We start from the raw sequence: 18544 nt of genomic DNA on the forward strand, positions 1-18544 counted from the left end.
ACCAACTCTTCAAGACAGAGACATCAGGATTATGGCACATGTGCCAAAAGTAGCTCAGTGCTACCTGCAGTTATCATGGAATCCCAAAACCATTTCAGTTGGAAAAGACCTGGATCATTGAGTCCAACCTGTGCCCAATGCCCACCTTGTCACCGAGCCCAGAGCAATTCCTTGGACACCTCCAGGGATGGGACTCCACCACCTCCCAAAGCCTGGAAATGCTTTCAATGATTACATTCTTCCACGCATCCAAATTAAACATCCCTTGATACAATTTGAGGCCATTTCCTCTTGCCCTATCAAAGTGAAATCAGAAAGTGTTAGGAAGTAAACACAGATCAGAACAACTAAAGCCACAGCACATCCACATCCAATTAGTTCATATTCCAGTAATATAAATTAGATCTGAAAAATACACAAATCCGGGAAGTGGGCAATGTGGGAAATGTGGGCTGCAGGAGCAGGGGCACAGGAGACAACAAAGATGTGCAAGAGATGGCCATGAAGAAGTAAATGACCCTGAGAAACAAGGAATGTCACCTCCCCTGTCCTTGCAGGACAAGAGAGTGGGGTTCACAAAAGCCATCATGGTGGTCTGTGCTTAAAACAATTGCAGCCCTTTGCTGCAGGACCAGGTGCCAGCCCAGAACCTCTCAGCACACCTGGGATTAGACAGATCCATGGGAGGAAGGTGCAGCAGCCAGGGCTCTTCAGCACTTTGGCTCTGATGTGAGCTCCAGCTCAGGGAGTCTCCAGCACCTTCCTGCTCAGCAGGTCCATCCCAAGGGAACACCAGCCACTCACAAGTCTCTGTCACCCTTGGAGATGGGTGTTGGGGTCCAGCCCAGGCCAGCAGAGCTGGTTTGCCCTCCACAAGTGTCAAGTCAAGATGCTCTTCGCCTCTGAAATAAGCACAAGTGGGCCTGGAGTTTTAACTTGGTTCCTTTTTCTGCTCAGAAGAGCATAAGGGAGAGTAGATGAAACAGGTGAGGCAGCAGGTGCTGAATCCAAACAGCTCTGAGTTTCTAAAGGATTATGGATGGAACAGAATGGGGTTAGCCAAGAGGCACTGTATTAGGACTTTTCCATCCACAAACAGATGTAAAAATAATTGCTAAATTAAAAATACTTGTGAAACATCCAAATCACATGCAGAGTACATTTATTTCAACACAATGCTGATGGAAATCCAAATCATTGAAACTTGTAACACAAAACTGCAGCAAAACACTGGCAAGAGACATTCAGTCAGGGGCTGCATCAGGACACACCCCACAGTTCCTTTAGATTAATTCCCAGAAAGGTCATGAGTTTTGCTATCAGGCCATGCTCAGTTCTCCTCAGGGTTTCTTTGCACCATCCCTTCATTTGCATGACTGATTTGCTGCACACATTCCCAAACAAGATCTGCTTTTACACAGATGCTCCAAGGAAGGAAAGATCTAGGAAAAAAATTCATACTAAGACATTTTCATCCTTCTCTATGCTAAATACTCCCCTACTCCACCCAGGAATAATATCACTGGGAGAGCTCTGGTCCCTGCTGAGGAAGATGATTGTTGTTCTAGCAATGAAATAGGAAACCCCTGGAATAGATGACAAGATGATAGATAGATAGATAGATAGATAGATAGATAGATAGATGGCATAACCTCAGCATCAACACAGCTTGTTGATGCCATTAAAATTAAAATAATAAAAGCAGAGAGAAATCAAACATGTTGACATAAAATAGTGAGAAAACACTTTTAACATGACGTGATAAGATCTCTAAAATTGCAAATAAGAATGCAGATCCCTGAGTCTTCTAGGGACACTTTGCTTTTGTTCTGTTTTGTCAGGGAATTAGGCTGATTTCCCGTAAAAAGCTTGGACCTTTCACTTTTCACTACTGGAGCTCCAGGTTGAGAAACTGGGTTGAAAGTTCCAGAGCTGGATCTGCTCCCAGTGGCCTCCCAGAGCCCATAGATAACAGGAATGAAGGGAAGAGGTTATTGTGCAGGATGAAGCACCAAGGAGAGCTGAGGGAGAAGTCACTGCTGTCCATCCAGAGCTGTTTCAGGTTTCTCTCATGCATGCTACAGGTATTCACTTTATCTCCTCAATCTCAAGCCATTTAACTCACACTTCTTAAACTTCCATTTCCTTCTATTGTGCTGACTCATAGGCAGACAAAAGCTCTACATAGATGTTTATTTTCAGAGAGTGCAAAATAATCTACAATTATCATCCTGCTGCACAATCAATATATCCTTAAAAAACTTCTGCTTCAAGTATTTTGTTTATTGTTTTAAAACTATGTTTAGTTATGTTTTAGTTTGTCAAAACAAGCTCCTGCTCAAGAGAAAAGCTCATTAACAACCCTGACAGCACATGCACTGAAGCTGTTTTAATCTGAAAAGTCATCTTCTAAAAGCAATTTGGTCACCCCAAAGCTTTCCCTTCTCCAGACTGCACAATACCAGCTCTCCCAGCAGAGCTGCTCCATCCCTCTGCTCATGCTGGTGCCTGTCTGGGCTCTCTCCAGCAGCTCCAGGTCCTGTCTGTGCTGGGCCCCAGGGCTGGGGCAGTTTTGCATGTGGGGCACAGAGGCAGAATCCCAACCCCTTTCCTGCAGCCCATACTGGGGGCAGGCAGGGGGGTTCAGCCCAGGGCAGGGGGGTTCAGGGCTGGGGCAGGTCCAGATCTCACCCCCAGCACCCCCAGGTCCTGTCCCAGGGCTGCTCCTCTGCTCCTCCTCTGCCTGGATTCATCCCAGGGGTTGCCCCAGCCCAGGAGCAGCACCAGCAATTGCCTTGTTAAACCTCATGAGATTCCCATGGGCCACTTCTGGAGCTTGTCCAGGTCCCTCTGCATGTCCCCATCCTTCAGGGGTGGCGCTGCACCCTTAATAGGGTGGGTGGGGCTTAAAGAGGTGGGTGTGAGTTAGAGGTGTGGGTGGGGCTTAAATGGGTGGGTGGGGCTTGAAGGGGTGGGTGGGGCTTAAAGGGGCTGGATTTCATCCTCTTCAACCACCTCGATGATGGAGAACTCCTCGGTCACGAGGATGAAAAACTCGCCGTCCTCCTGTGGGGAGGACAGAGCCTGACAAACAACTCTGCTAAACCCTGTGGCAGAGGGAGGCTGGGGGCGAGCCCAGAAGCTGAGTCAGTGTGCTCAGACTGAGAGATTTAGTGGGAATACATCAACATCAGAAAAGTGATGGCTGGAAATGCATCTGAGCTCTAGGGTGGGCTCAGCTTGGTGTCACCTGCAAACCCACAAAGGGTGAACTCAATCCCTCCATCCATGGCTTGAATGAAGATATGAAACTGCTCTGGTCCCAGCCCTGACCTCTGAGGGACACCACTGATGTCCATCAGCACTCTGAGCCATTGACCTCAGCCCTGTGGAAGTGACCATCCAACCACTTTCTTACCCATCTCACAGTCCATCCATCTGTCCAGTTTAGAGTCACTTTAGGGTGAAGCACCCCTAGCAGCAGGTACACAGGAGATCCTTTGAGAACTCTGTGTTTGTTCCCAGGTTATTTTTTAGTGTTGCTCTCTGGCAGCTGCTTTTCTGCAAGCCTGGAAAAGCCTGGAGGGCAGAGCAACAGTCTCCATTAGTGTGGGATTTGGTTTGGGGTTTTTTTTAAAGATTAAAATGTGGTCTCTTTTCTCATAGAAAACAATAAACTGGAGCAAACTCAGCGCACAGCTCTGTATCCAGGCATGTGTCCCCTGGCACAGCTGGGCCCTGTGTCACAGACAGGGTGTGAAGCTCCCTGGGGTGGCAGAGGAGCCATGGCAGAGCTGCTGGCCACCCCCTGCCTGCCAAATGCATGCCTGGTGCTCTGCCACCTCACAGAGATCATTTATTGGTCACACAGCCTTGAGCTGTCAGGACATGTATATTCCCAGGGGCTGGCAAGAGAATAAATCCACATATTGCAAAATCTTAGCAAATTAGAACCATCTGCAGCCTTACAATGCCTTCAGAGCCCAAGCATCACAGCCTGGGGGTCAGTGTTTCTCATCCTGGCAGGAATCAATGCTTCTCCTGAGCCCAGATTAGCACCAGAAGGTGTCATTGTCACCAGTGTGGAGCAGACTCCCCTGCAGGACCAGCAGAATGCCCGTGGCTGTCTGCAGCTTTTGGGTGCCCTCACCCCCAGCCAGCCCACAGGAATCATTTACTCACCAGGTGTGAGAGCCCTGTCAGATTTGTCCTGGTGATTGATAACATGAGGTGACAGCAGGAAAAGGAAAAGCAAAGTAGGTAAGTCCATCTAGCAGAGAAAAAGAGGACCCACATTCCACTGTTTCTGTTTTCTCACTTCTTTCTTTTGTTCTAGAACAAAATTAAATAGACAAATGTCTCTTTCCTGCAGAGTAAGATTGTATAACTCATAAAAAACAACATCAACTTTCATCCAGAGCCTAGGATGTCTGTACAATTCCTGCCATTCCCACAGAGAGCCTGTAAATTGATTGGTTTAGAGAAAGGAAAAGCAAAGCTTGTGTTTTCCTTCCCAGGAACTGAGTGCCCTTTTGTCGCAAGAGAAGTTTCTTTAATGGAAACAGAAGCAGCAAAGAGAAACAAGTTAGCTGAAGGACTAAAATAAAACCTCCCAGCCCTGAGACACCAGAGCTGCTGACCAAGTCCCCAGACAGGACAATTTCTATTCTTTGTAGACACAGCCCAGAGCTTAAGAATCAAAACTTGCTCATGTCCCAGGTGCAAACACCTAATTCAGGCAGAGCAGGAGCAAAGCTGTGGCTTTGGACTTCAACCATCACTGGAAACTCACTTTGAAACCCTCCCACTCCTTTTTTTCCTCACCCCAATCCATCAGGACTGCTGCAGCTCCTTCCCAAAATCAGGCAGCATCTCCCAAGCCACAAACCATTCATTCCCATTTATTCCCATTTATTCCCATTTTTTCCAGCAGCACCAGTGTTGCTGTCTGAGAAACACAGATCATCTTGCTTGAAAACTCAAGGGGTTGTGCCCGGCTGGTTCTCAACATCCAGATCATGTCATTTTGCCTGCTCTGCTGCAGAAGCCCGGGATAAAAAGCTCCTGTGCCAGTCCCAGCAGCAGCCACTTGATGGCCATCCTGCTCTGCAGGAGAGGGGCACCGGGCACAGAGCAGGGCCCCGGGGCTGGGGACCTGCCAGGGTCCCCCGAGCTGACCAGCCAGGAGCAGAGGGGTCCCCTGACACCCCCGAGCAGCTGCCCCTCACCTGGGTGCTGTGAAGGAGAGATTTAAAATATCACTGGCAAGGGTATGAGCTAAAGTCAGATTTAATATTGAGTGACAAAGGATGACAACTCTGCTACTTACAGGACAGCTGAGGCACAGCAAGGGATAACAATCAACAAAAGATACAGAAGAGATGAAGGCCTGGAAAGTTGGAGGCTTCCCATCCAAGAAAAAGAGGATAAAAGGATGAAAAAATGTGTTGCAAAGTGGCATGAAGAGTCAGAAAACAAAAACCAGGGAGGATAGAATAGGAATTAATTAAGCGAATGATGTGACTTAGAACCAAGGAACATTAATGTGTGTGTTTGCTAAAAATGTACAAATAAGTGGAAAAGTTCTGTATTTGCATCAGTGCAGAGGCCAGAACTTGTCAGCCACCCCTGCTGGCCAAAAATAAAGCAACGCCTTACACTCTAAGACAGGGATAGAGGGAGTCAATCCCGACTATTTCAGCGGGTTTTGGTAAGAGCAGCGCTGGTGAAAGACCCCAGAGCCCGCACCCTGCACAGGTTGTGCCCCTCTGAACAGAGCCAGGGCACGCTGCTTCCTCCCCCGGCTGCCCCGGCTGCCCATCCCTGCCCTCTCTTCAAACCCTCTGCTGTTTTCCCTGGTGCCTGGGGATGGCATCCCCTGCTCGCTGCTGGGCTGTGTGCTGAGGAGCTGGAGCCTTTCCCAGACTGTGTGGATGAGGCTTGTTTTGGTGGAAATCAAAGAGATTTAAAAGAGGGTGCTTCACTCCTTTCCAGCTTCGAGCCCCTGGCACTCCCCAGGGAGCTCTGGGACCCGCTGAGCTCCACTCAGGGCTGAGCATTGCCTCGTGGTTCCACACCTGGTGGGGCTGCCAGAGACCACTTGGGGCCCCCCAGCTGCACCCCAGGACTCAGCGTGGCATTTTGAAATGCATGGAATGGAAGCTGGAGTCTGCCAAGGACGCTGTGGGGCTCTGCAGATACAATTCAAGGTCCACAGGAACATTTTGGAGATGCAATTTGTGGCCTTCTGCACAAAATCTGGATCCTGTGCCTGCAATCTGGGGCCAAGTGGGGCATTTTGGGATGGCAGGGGTGTGAGGAGGACACATCCCACTGCCTGTGGGACAGGCCAAGAAGGACACAGTCTGCTCAGCACGCTCAGGGCACTACACATGTGAAGGATGCCATGGCTGTGTTTCTCCACCTTTATTAATCCACAGAAAGCTGCAGCTCTGCTGAGCTCACCGGCACCAGCAGCACAGCGTGTGCAGGATGACCCACGATCTTCTCTGCACCCTTGGAGCTCTGAGGATCAAGCCCGTGTGGGCTGCCAGGGAGCTGATTGAGATATCCCTGTCTCTCTCCAAGGGCTGAAGGGCTGTGACCCAAAGAAACAGAGCCAAGGTGAAGCCGTGTGTCTGTGAAGCCCCCCCAGATTCCCCACAGACCACTCACCTCTGAGGATATGAGCCTGGGTCTCCATGTCCTGGTCCCTCATGTGCCTGGTGGCGCACCCTGGGCACAGAGCTCTGTCATTCCCTGCTCCCAGGGTGCTCCCAGCAGGGTGACCCCCAGCCCTGCCACCCTCCCGCTCCGCAGGGCTGACCCAGGGGACACCAACAGGGCAAGGTGGCCACCAAGCCCAGCTGGTGGCAGGGGCAGAGGGACTCTGAGGCTCTGCACGGGGTGGTTGGGGTGGCCACTGCCAGTGCAGGGCAGGGACGTGGCCAGGCTGGCCCAAAAGGGGCCAGGGCTGTGACGCACCGATGAACCTGACGGCCGCCAGGCGCACGGAGGACTGAGGGTCCCTCAGGTAGGGCAGGCTCTGATACATCAACTCTTCAGCCCTGCTCCTCCTCTTCATTATCTGCAGGGAGCACCAGGGATGTCTCCAGGCTTGTCACAGAGCCCCCTGCCAGCACCCCTCACTGCTGAGCCCTCCCTCCTGCTGGACACAGCAAGGGGACAGGGGCCTGGAGAGGAGCCTCTGGGGCTCTTTCTCAAGGAACAAAGTCCTCCAGGTCCTGTCCAGCCCTGTGAGCAGCACTCGGAGCAGCCTCTGCTCCCCTGGGCTCTCATGGGGACACACAGAGGGCAGGGACAGCTCTCACCCAGCCTGGCTCCTGGGGCTGGTCCTTACCAAGCATTCTCCAAGCTCCCACATCCGCTCTTTCTGCAGCAGGTGCTTGAGCTGCTTCCACTTGAGAAGCTCTGCAGCAGCAAAAAGGGCTTCCCTGGAAGCCTGCAGAACAGCATTAGCTCAGAGTGGCACCAGGGCCTGGGGAAAGAGACCTCTTGGCTTTATTCCTGCGGTGATCCCACCCTTAGGAAGCTATGACTTGTCCTAGCCTGAATGTCTTGAATTCTCTTGGGGCCAACCCTGGTGACTGGCTGAGGCTTGAAGCCCTGGCCCCTGACACTTGTGGGGAAGCTGAGAAGCCTCTGGGCTTCTGGAGCACACATGTTCAGCCTTGAGTGCTCCCTCAGTGGCCACAGGCTGCTGCCAAGCCCTGCAGGAGCAGGCAGGACAGGTGTTGGAAATGTCCAAGCCCCTTTGTCCACCCCTGCTTGTGCTGGTTCCACAGAGACCCTTCCCAGGGGCTGCACTGGGGGAGCCCTGCTCCAATGCCCAGAACCCCTGGCAGGTGTCAGTCCCCCCCATACCTCTGCCCAACCTCAAATCCACACCTTGGCCACGCTGGGGACCTGGTCGTTCACACGGAAGAGGAGCGGGATCAGTGCACTCTGCATCTGCCTCCTCATCTTCTTCTCATCCCTCCTCACCACGGACCTCAGCAGGTCTTTGAGGAGCCAGAGGGAGAGCTCTCGCAGCCGGCTGCTGTCCTGTGAGGAGGGAGGAAGGTGACCCTTGAAGCAGAGCTCCCTGCCCGTGCCCGCGGTGAGGGCTGTGCCGCATTGTCACATCCAGAGCAAGCTCTGGGCTGCAAAGCCCATTCCAAAAAATCCATTTCCTGGAGGGCTGAGCCTGCTCCAAGAGCTGCTTCCATGTGGGGCTCGGGCTCCCACATCAGCCTCACCGAGTCAAAGAGGGGCAGGATCTTCCGCACCAGTGACACAGCCGTGGAGCTGGCCTTTGACTTTTTCAGCTGACCCAGGACATTTCGGAAGACCTCAATGATCTTCAGCTTCTCCTCTTCATTGCCAAGTTCCAGTATCTTCATCATGCTTGGCACGAAGACTTCAACTTTTTTTCCCTTTATGAAGAAGAGAGTTTTCATTTTGTGAAAAGGCTGTGTCTGGACACCTTCCAGGGCAGCCACCCCAGGCCCCACCACCCAGGGAGGGTTTTTGGAGCAGTCAGCCCCCATCCTGACTCCCAGCCCAGGCCAAGGCACTGCCTTGCACTCAGCCCCAGCCCCTGGCTGCCCCAAACCACCCTGCTCACCATTTCAATTCTCTCTGACAGCCCAACGAGGACTTCCAGCATCAGGAAGCCCGTCATCACATCAGGACGTCCCCGACTGCTCCAGATGTTGGGCTCGTCATCCAACTCCTCCAAGTCAATCTGCCTCAAGGATGGCTGCAGGAACAAACACAGCCATGAGGTGCTGGCAGAGGGCTCACAGGAAGGGGTTGGGGCCATTTCTGGTAACTCACAGCTCTGTGAGAGGCACGGGAGCCTTCCCTGGAAGGGTTGCACCACTGGTTCCGGAGCGAGGTGGCAAACTCCGTTAGGACCCTGTCCAGAATGTCAGGCTTGGAGGACAGAGTGTCACACAGCTCCTGCAAAGTGCTGGAAGCCAGGGGGCTGCCTCAGCCACAGTGCCCTGGCCAGGACCAGCCCCACAGAGCAGAGCCCGTGCTGGGGGTCCCCAGGGGCCCTGCTGGAGGCAGGTCAGGGCTGAGGGGGGGTTCTCTGCAGGGCTGGGAGCACCCAGCTGGCTCTGGAGTGGCTTTGGCTGCTGTGAGCCCAGCAGAGAGCCAGAAAGTTTGTGGGATGGAGAGCTCGGCTCCGTGGGATGTCCTGCAGCATTCCTTGGATCTGGCAGCCACAGTCCCAGGGTCCCTCTCCCCATATGGAGCAAGCCCCTCAGACTATCAGGGCCAGTACCTGTCCCCTTGAAGAGCCATCTCACACAGGCCGATGACCACTGCCGAGGAGTGCTCGTTGGTCACCAGGAGGAACAGGGACTCCAGTTTCATGCAGCCTGCCTCTGTGGTGATGCACAGCAGGTTCTCAAGAATGCAGTTCACTATCTTGGTCACCTGGAAAGGATACAGGTGAGGATGGCACTGCCACTGGAGTGCAGCCATGTCCTCAGCTGCCCTTCCCATTCCTCTCTGCCTCCTTCAGATGGTTTCAGGTGCTCAAGTCACCTGGATTTGTGAGGAAGGGATGGAGGGAGGAACAAGGGCTGAAGATCAGGGCAATCCAGCCCCAGGACACTTACATCTGTCAGCCAGAAGTCTGAGTCTTCCAGGACCACATCCAGCATGCTGCTGGGCACCTCCTTGTCAAGGATGCTGTCATCTCTCATGGCCTCGATGGCCTCGAGGATGACATCTGCCCTCTCACTAGGGTGGAGGTATCTTCCAAAAGCCTGTGGCAGGAAGGAAGGAAGACATGTGCCACTGAGTGCCTTGATAGTGCTGCTTGGCTGGGCACAGGTTCCTGGCAGTGCTGGCAGCAGAGCCCACAGGAAAGCTGGCAGCAGTGCCTGCAGCCCCTGGGTGGGACAGAGGAGGGCTCATGAGAACTAGGGGCTTGCTGGAGCTCCTTCTGGGGCTGGAGCTGCTTCCAGGACAGCAGAGTGCAGTCCCTGCTGCAGGGGTGGCAGGAACCTCTTGCCAGGGCAGTGAGACCCCACCAGCCCCACTGGTTCTTTGCTCACACGTGCCCTACTGATGCCACAGACAAGAGTCCCAGCCAGGAGAGGGATCACTACCTGGGTACAGTCTCCAATGTTCAGGTAACACAGCGAGGAGGTGGTCACAGCTTCCCAACAGAATTCATCTGACCCATCCCTTGGCCTTGACTTGTCTAAACAGCAGGGCAAACGCAGAAGAGTCAGTGAGACAGCTGCTTTGCCAGCAAGGTCATCAAATCACCCTGAGATCTGCTTGCAAGACAGCAGGACAGAATCAGTCAAGATTTCTGGGGGCCATCAGGAATGGCTTCTTGCTTAGGCAAGAGGCACCAGGCAGGGTGGTGGATCTGCTCTTCTCTAATGGGGAAAACGGGCTTTGGGACCTGGGAGTCAATTGGGCTTGGCTGTGGGGGCCACAAGTGGGATTCAAAGTCCTTAAAGGAAGGGGGGAAGGAGAGCAATAACAAACAGATCCTGGACTTGGGGTGAGCACTCAGCTTCTGCAGCAAAGTGACAGCTGGGATGCTGTGGGAAGCAGCTGGGAGGGACAGAGGAGGTCAGGAAGCAGGTCTGTCAAGAGAGGTCTGTGTGCACAGGGATGAGGCCACAGCTGCTCTTGCTTTTTTACTTACAGAGGAATTCAGCGAGGGAAAAAAGAGCGTGGAAAGCTGTATAGCTTGTTTGTTCCCCGGAATATCGGAAAAGAATGAGACGCCCCACCAGCCTTCCCATGGCTGGGAAGGAGATGTCTTCAGGGCAGACAGGTCCAGAACTCTCTCTTCCAAAGTTGACAGAGGGCTGGATGAAGGAGGCATGAGAAGAAGCGCTAAGAGAAGGAAGTTGGCGCTGAAGCTGTACCCGAGAGTGTGCCCAGGGCTGGGTTCCTGGTGGATCTGGGCTCTGCAGGGCTCCATGGCCCCATCTCTTGGAGCAACCAGCTGGGCAGCAGCCCTGGCATGGAGAGGGGCAGGGAGGGGGTCATGGGCTGGCTGGAGGGTGGGTGGTTCTCACTTTCAGAGTGGAATAGTTGGAGAGCAAATTGGTCAGGACAGCAATCCTCCCCACAGCCCTCTCCCGCACGGCTTCTCTCTCGGATCTGGTGTAGTCCAGCAGCATCTGGGACAAGAGAAGCCCCTGCTGAGCACCAAGAGCAAACACAGCTCTGCTCCTGGGCCAGACTTCCCTCAAGGCTCCCTCTGACCTCACACACAGCCTGCGGTGGGGTGCCTGTCCCTGGGGCTCCTCACAAGCCTGGACAAAGGTCCCAGGACAACTTTTTGGCCAGGCAGGTGCCACCCTCTGCAGCCACAGCTTCAGTGGAGCCTGGTGCCAGCCCTGCTCCCTCAGGGGAGGTGGACACCCTCCCCACACCATGCTCTGCCTGCCCAGCACTGGGCTGGGCAGCTCCTCCCCTCCAGGGTGAGGAACAGCCCTGGGACCCCCACTCTGCTTGTGCCACACCTCAAAGATGTCCTGCAGCTCCTTGCTGACGCTGGAAGCAGGGAAGCTGAGCACCACTGTCCTCAGCATTGTGTCCATGGCTTTCAGGGTCTGCAGACACAACAGAGAGCAGTGCCTGTCATGCTGCTGTTCTTCCCCCACACCCAGGAGACTGATCTGAGCTCTCATTGCCTGAGGAGGACACCTGAACTGCTCAGCAGATACTCAGAGGTGCACAAACTGCTGGGGACAGAGCCACCAGGGTGGGAAAGCAACACCAAGACCTCAGCCTGCCTCAGATCTCTGGTCAAGGGGCAGCACAGGGTGAGCAGGGAGCAGCCCAGAGGGACTGGAGGCTCCTGGGGCTCAGCCAGCACGTACCTTGATGTAGAGGGAAGTGCTCTGGTGTGGCATTTCCCTTTCTGAGGGGAGCAAGAGGACACTTGAGAAACATGCAGACAGGAGGCTTTTGGTTTTGCCCTCCAGCACATTCTCCACCAAGCTGCAAGGACAGAGGAGAGCCAGTTGGGCGCTGGTGCTGGGAGCACCCCAAGGCCTCGTGCAGGTGCCCTCAGAGCTCTGGGGCAGGGGCCCACCTTAGTTCTTCGATGGTAATCATGGCCAGATAGCGGATCTGGGAGGACAGACGGTCCTTTGGCTCCTTTTCCAGAAGGTCCTGCAGAGCACAACCAGGATGGGACCTGGCAGCACCCAATCCCTGACCCACCCAAGCACTGTCCACACAGGGTGCCAGTGCCAGGGGTGCTTGTGCCCATCCCCAGAACACCAGATGGGATTTGCCCATCCCCTCACCTTGATGTTCTCCACCACTTCGCATGTTTGGCAGAACAAATCCAGGCCCTTGGTCAAGCCACGCTTCAAGGCAGTTTTGCACACGACGTAGGTGCTCTTCAGAAATGTGAACTTGTGGGTGTCCTGGCAGAGACACAAAGAGGGAGAGTGGCAGGATGGACACAGCCAGTGGGACTCAGCCCTGGGAGTGCAGTGCCCTGTGAGAAAGGCAGCTCTGCCCAGTCAGCACCACGGCACAGCCCAGCAAAGCCCCTGGCAGCAGATGCCAGCACAGCCACTGCCCAGCTGGCCACGGTTACCTTGTCAAGGCTGCTGACAAAGGCCAGGATGAAATCCACTGCATCCTCTGATTCTTCGTATATGGGCAACCAGCTGGAATCTGCCAGAGGGGAAGAGCAGGGGGGCTGCAGGCGCTCTGGGCACAGAGGAGAGCCAAGGAACCTACCCTGCAGCCAGCCCTGTGCCCACACCCCAGCACAGACTTTTTCCTGAGCCTGGAGGTGATGGGCAGAGGAGCTGGGCAGGCCCCAGTGCCCTGGGCTCAGGAACACACTGGGATATGGGCAGGAAGGGTCCAGAGTCCCATTGCTTCTCACTGCCCACTCCCTGGAGCCCCTCTGCTCTGTTTTTATGTCAGGAGAGGCTATGCATCCAGCCCCAAGCCACCCCGGCATCCAGGTGACATCCTGCCTGTCCTCAGGGACTGCTGGTGTCATCGTGCCAGAAAAACATGATCCTGGAGTGCTGGAGGGCCCCTGCCCAGCCCCACGGTGCCCCTCCTCACCAAGCTGCAGTGGCTGCATCGTGGTTGTGTCGTAGAAGGAGACCACCTGTGAAGAGTTGCTGCCCTGGGAAGAACTGTCCCCCTCCCAGGCCTCCCTGGCGGTGGCAGGGGGTTTCTTCTCCATCCTGTGGGATAGGCAGTACAGGGGATCCTGGGCCAGATGTTGGGGTGGTGTCGTGGGAAGCTTTGGCAAAACACTTCAGCCCCACAGGGCTGCCAGGGGTGGTGGGGCAAGACATGGGCTGCACTCGGGGGCTCCGTGTCACTTCCAGGCTCCTGCCTGTCACCATGTGCTGGGGGCAGCAGCCATGCTGCAGGCCGGTGTCACAAAGGGCCCCACTGTGACACAGCACCCCCTTCTAGCCACGGGTCCCAGTGCTTGGTGACATCGTGGGAGCTGTCCCCAGCAACGGGTGCCAGTGTCCCACCCAGGCAGGGACGGGCAGGGTGTCCCCCAGGGCACAGGCCTGGCACAGCCCTGGGTGCTCTCAGGGTGCCTCCAGACCCCAGTTTACCCTCAGGACATCCCTGGTGCCCTGCAGTGCATCCCAGAGCCCTGTGCTCAGACACTCAGGTGCCTCCAGGACATCCCTTTCCTTTCAGGGTCCTGCAGAGCCCAACCTGATGGGGAAGATGGCAACCACCAGGAAAAAGCTCTAAGAGTTCTTAGTCTGGAGGCTCCTGGAGCTCAGCCAGCACTCACTCTGATGTAGAGGGAAGTGCTCTGGAGTGGCATCTCCCTTTCTGAGGGAAGCAAGAGGACACTTGAGGAACATGCAGAGAGGAGGGTTTTGGTTTTGGCCCCCAGCACGCTCTCCACCGAGCTGCAAGTGTCGCAACAGGACACGAAATGAACGGCACGCACAAGCTGAGATGTCCAAGATAAAATGAGGGCAGTTTATTTCCAAACTCCAATATTTACAGACTTTCAAAAGTCACCATGGATTGGAGGATGAAATTGCCACCTCTCCAGCCACACTGGTCAAGCCAACAGTACATCAATTCTCTCCTCCTCCAGAAAGGAATGCAAAAAACAATTACTTATTTACAGGAAAAGTGCATGAGAAACTCCATTACAAAAATGTAAATATCAGAAGGCTTAGAAGAACTTAGAAGAACAGGGTGAAACTGCAAGGACAGAGGAGGGCCAGTTGGACACTGGTGCTGGGAGCAGCCCCTGAGAACCCATGAGGGTGCAGGGGACCCATGAAGGATGAGCAGATTGCCCCAGAACACGGGGTTTTCCCTCACTTTGATTTTCTCTACCAGCTTGTATGTGTGGCAGAATAAATCTAGGCCCTGGGAGAAGGCACAGCTCCAGGTGGTTCTCACCAGGAGGGTTTTGTGGCTGGGGGTCCCCAAGGCTGCAGGAGCAGCCAACCCAACTCATGGGGCAGCTGCAGGGTGGGAGGAAAGGCCCCCCTTGGTCAGGGACAGGGACATCTGCCCCTGGAGGGACCTTCTTCATGCAAAATATTTACATATTGAAAAAAAAATGGAGGAGAAAAGCCCTTCTCAATCCCATTGCCTGCTCCTAGAGAGGTTTGGATATTTAATAATGATGACCTCATGTGCATCATCAACTGCTGCTCCATTCCAAGGCCAGATTGGGCTGCAGGACTGATTTACTCTGGGCAGCAGAACCTGCCTCTTCATGGGAGCATTAAAATCACAGGCAGTGATTCAGGGGTCAGAAAAGCCACAGCTCACTTTAGGGTCTCAACCCAAACGTGGGAGGGTACATAGAGGAGAAAATTTTACTGCTACCACTAATGATAGCAGCTTTACTAAACCCATAAAAAACAATTACCGGTAGAGTTGGAAAAGAATGAAGTAGGTAAATAATTTACAGGGAGGGGAAGAGGAGCTGTTTAAAACCCAGTCAACTGTGGCTGCTCTAAAGGAGCCCCCAGAGCCTGCAGCAGTCTTCAGTTAGGTGCACATGATTTAATTGGTTTCAAGTGATTTTCTGGACTGCTAATCACCATGATGTAATTAAAAACCTGGGCCGCATGTTGAGTGCCATAGCACATTGGAGATGTTAAACTCCTGAGGATTCCTCTGCTAGGGATGGCTGCTCCCCTTGCCTGGAGTGTGAAACACCCAGGGAGGAGATGTTTGCAGGTGGGTGAAACAGAGGAATGGAACTGGGCAAGTGGTCACCAGTAACTGCTGAGGAGTCAAGGTGAAACATTCATTCACATTCTGAAAAATATCCACTGCTCATGAAAATACAGATTTTGAAAAGCCATTGAGTTTTAAAAAGCCATTTTGAATTTTGGAAGGGACAGAAGTTCTCCTTCTTAGAGGCATAGGCACTCTCACTAAAAATAATGGGGGGAAAAGGAAAATGGAGGTTTTGCTTGACAGTTTGAGTTTTTTAACTACTCATCAAATAGATTGTGGTCTCCAGGATCCTCATGGTGTAATGAATCTTTTCCATGTTTCTCAGGACCAGCTGAGAGCAGCTGAATAAAGCCCTTTCTTTCATTGGTTCCATGTGAATTGGTTCCATGAGAATATGGAGTCAGATTCATCTCTTCCCTCACCCTGGGACCCTCACAAACACCTCACCTGTTTGCAATTCCTTATAGCAGAGCATCGCTATGTCAGTACTGACTCATCTACAAGGAAAAAAACATTATTCAGCACATTAGTCACTAGAGATCAAAATCACTTCCTCACATTATGACTTTGTAAGCATTAATCTGCAATTGTTCTATGAGACATGAGGTAATTACTACCCCAAAGAAAAAAAATACTCTTTATCAGATCATTTTCAAAAACATAGTAATAGAATCACAACTTCAGTCCTTATCAAGTAAACAGGAGCAAAGGTCATGACAAGAGCAGACACAAACAATGTAGGCAGAACAATAACTTCACTTCCCAGAACCTGCTCCCATCATCTGCTGGGTTTTTTCCAGCCATGCCCAATCACAAGGTAAAGACTCTTCCAGCAGAGTTCCCCCTGTCTGGCCCTTCCCAACAAGATCACCTCTCCGTGGTCACGGATCCTCTCAGTGCCACTTCTGAGCTCAAACCTGTCCCCAGGCTTTCATGGCTGTCCCCACAGAAAGAGCCACGGACCAGCTCCATCAATACACCAGCAGGGACACAAATAAAGTGAGGGACCTAAATACAGGTGACAGCTGTCACAGAGTCCCACAGATCAAAGTCACAGCCAGTGAAGAGGTGACAGCAGCTGAGACCTGCTCAGCCTAGCCTGGGGTGCCACAGGCAGTTGTTTATCAGCAGAATGTGTCCTCTGGAGCAAAGCTGTGGCTTTACAAGAACAGATGAATCTGTGGAGACCAACTCATTTTCTCTAACCACATAATATTTGAAAGACTCGATTCATCCCAAATTCAGAGGCTGAGGAAAAAGAGACATTAAGGACAGGACAGCAAATTAGCAAAAGTACAAACGGCACAATGCAACACCTCTATGAGGGGCAGGAATACAAAACAAACATTTTAAGGAGATTAAATTTAATAGGAAGGACATTCAGCTGGGAAAAGTAGGGTGACATGCTCTGAGGATGGCGTAATGAATCCAAAGGGATAACAAGGATAACACAAACTCTCAGGATCGAGCACTTTCTCACTGGTGACCTCACTTCATCAGGCCACCAAGGTTTCTGTAAAAGGTAAGAATGCATCTGATCTCTCCTCAAAATTTAAGTAGATGCTCTGGTTTATGACTCAAATGTGAGTCACAGGGTACAAACAACCAAAGGATTTTACACACGTACCACTTCAGAGCTTCACAAGCCTTCACAGAAATACTTGTAATGGAGGAACAGCATTTCAAGCACTCTAAATCTTGAGTGGTCCTCAAAAATGTTTCAAGAATTGCAGTTGGTGTATATTGAACATGAACTTTTATCTCCTCCAGCCAATTGTAGTGTTCCCTCCATGATAAATGCAATATTTCTTTATATTAAAACTATTTTAGTAACTTGCACTCATAATCATTGCAATCACAGCTCAGGATTGCTGTACTTCACAGTAAAGACCCAAATGCCTCGCAATTAATTTTGTATTTTTATTCTCCAGCAGACATTTCCTTCAGGTCTACAGAAATACTTCAGTAGTTCCTCGAATGTGAAAATTGTGTTTACACCACTCTGCTAATGAGATCACTCCCTTTACAACATCTCTGCTGAAAAACTTTCTCCTGGCCCATGCACACACTCCTACCCATGTGCTAATTCACTCTGGAATATTAATGCCATGACTCAGTGGGATGTTGAGTCACCAGCGATGCAAGACCTGTTCCCACTGCCCAGCTCATCATAACCCAGCAGCAGGAGCAAACAAAAAATCCAGAGCTGCCATACGAGGAGCAGGGACAGATGTGACCCTTTAGGGACCCATCAGGCCTCCCTGTGCCCTTGCAATGCCACAGAAACCAAAGGGAGACAGGACCTGTGTGGAATCTTTGCTTCTTTTTTTTGCCAGGGTTGGGATTAAATGCACAAGATGGTATTTCTTGTTTGGACTCAGATGTTTATTAGTTCTGATATCTGTTACAGTCTCACAAACCATGAATTCTACAGCACTTCACTCTAACAAACTGAAAATGGAGCCCCATCTCTCTCTCTACAAGGCCTTTTATGGATAAACTGTCTAATTAAGAAATGACACCTTAATTATTTTTACTTTTAACCCAGTAACCAACCACCCATGGCCCACAATGAGGACTTTTTTATCCAGTTACACAAAACCACCCAAACCCATGGAGAAGAAGGTGGAGGTGAAGAAGGACCAGCCTCTTCCCTAAAACCTTTATCTTGCTTTATATATATTACTGTATTCTAAACCCTTAAACTCTTAAGTTTTCCACCTTGTGATATCACACACTTCTATTCAAACCCCACACCCACAATCCCAGTTCTGTCATTCCATTTTGGAAGCCTTCTCCACAGCCCCAGCTCAATGCAGTGTTCTCTTGGGGGTCAGTGCCTGGCAGCACAGAAAGTCTGAAATTCTCAGCGACCAGGGTTCTTATGCAGGGGAAGGTCTGGTTGCTCTGCAGAGGGCAAGGAAAGGACAGAATTATTTGTAGCCTTAATAGTGTTTGAGGAAAATCACCCCATTTCCAGTTATCCCCATTATGCCTCCACATTGCAGACGGTGCCTTCTCTTCCTTCCTGCTCTTTTCCTTCCCCCTCAGGGACACAGGGCAGGTAGGGGTGACAAGAATCTAATGGCTCCTGTGGGGACAGGATTCCAGGTGTCTCCATCTGACTGGGAATTCACCCACGTGCAGAGTGCAGCCCAGAGGGAGCTGCAGATAAGGAGATGACTCAAACCCTGGCAGAGACCCAGTTCCTTCCTCCAGGAACCAGCAGATTCAGGAAGAGCCTCAGACAGCATCATCACACAATCTGGACCTTCCTTCCCTTCCCCTTTGGCACCTCTTGGGAAGACTGACAGCACACTTGGCTCCCTGC

General features: G+C 52.1%; 1 protein-coding gene across 1 annotated transcript; it reads right to left on the reverse strand.

Moving 5' to 3' along the window:
- Positions 1 to 6410: 6410 nt before the first annotated feature.
- On the reverse strand, positions 6411 to 13408 carry LOC135284298 (uncharacterized). The gene is made up of 19 exons (XM_064395705.1): positions 13087 to 13408; positions 12602 to 12681; positions 12303 to 12425; positions 12086 to 12165; positions 11871 to 11991; positions 11511 to 11600; positions 11061 to 11165; positions 10682 to 10847; positions 10128 to 10222; positions 9633 to 9782; positions 9293 to 9447; positions 8839 to 8974; positions 8627 to 8761; positions 8259 to 8435; positions 7909 to 8064; positions 7361 to 7462; positions 6985 to 7087; positions 6676 to 6735; positions 6411 to 6598 (listed from the first exon to the last, which is right to left on the reverse strand). Exons 1-19 carry the CDS (start codon positions 13208 to 13210, stop codon positions 6462 to 6464), a joined length of 2295 nt encoding a protein of 764 aa, XP_064251775.1. The 5' UTR covers positions 13211 to 13408; the 3' UTR covers positions 6411 to 6461.
- Positions 13409 to 18544: the final 5136 nt, after the last annotated feature.

Source organism: Passer domesticus, chromosome 20 (genome assembly GCF_036417665.1).
Source record: "Passer domesticus isolate bPasDom1 chromosome 20, bPasDom1.hap1, whole genome shotgun sequence".
Taxonomy (NCBI): Eukaryota; Metazoa; Chordata; class Aves; order Passeriformes; family Passeridae; genus Passer; species Passer domesticus.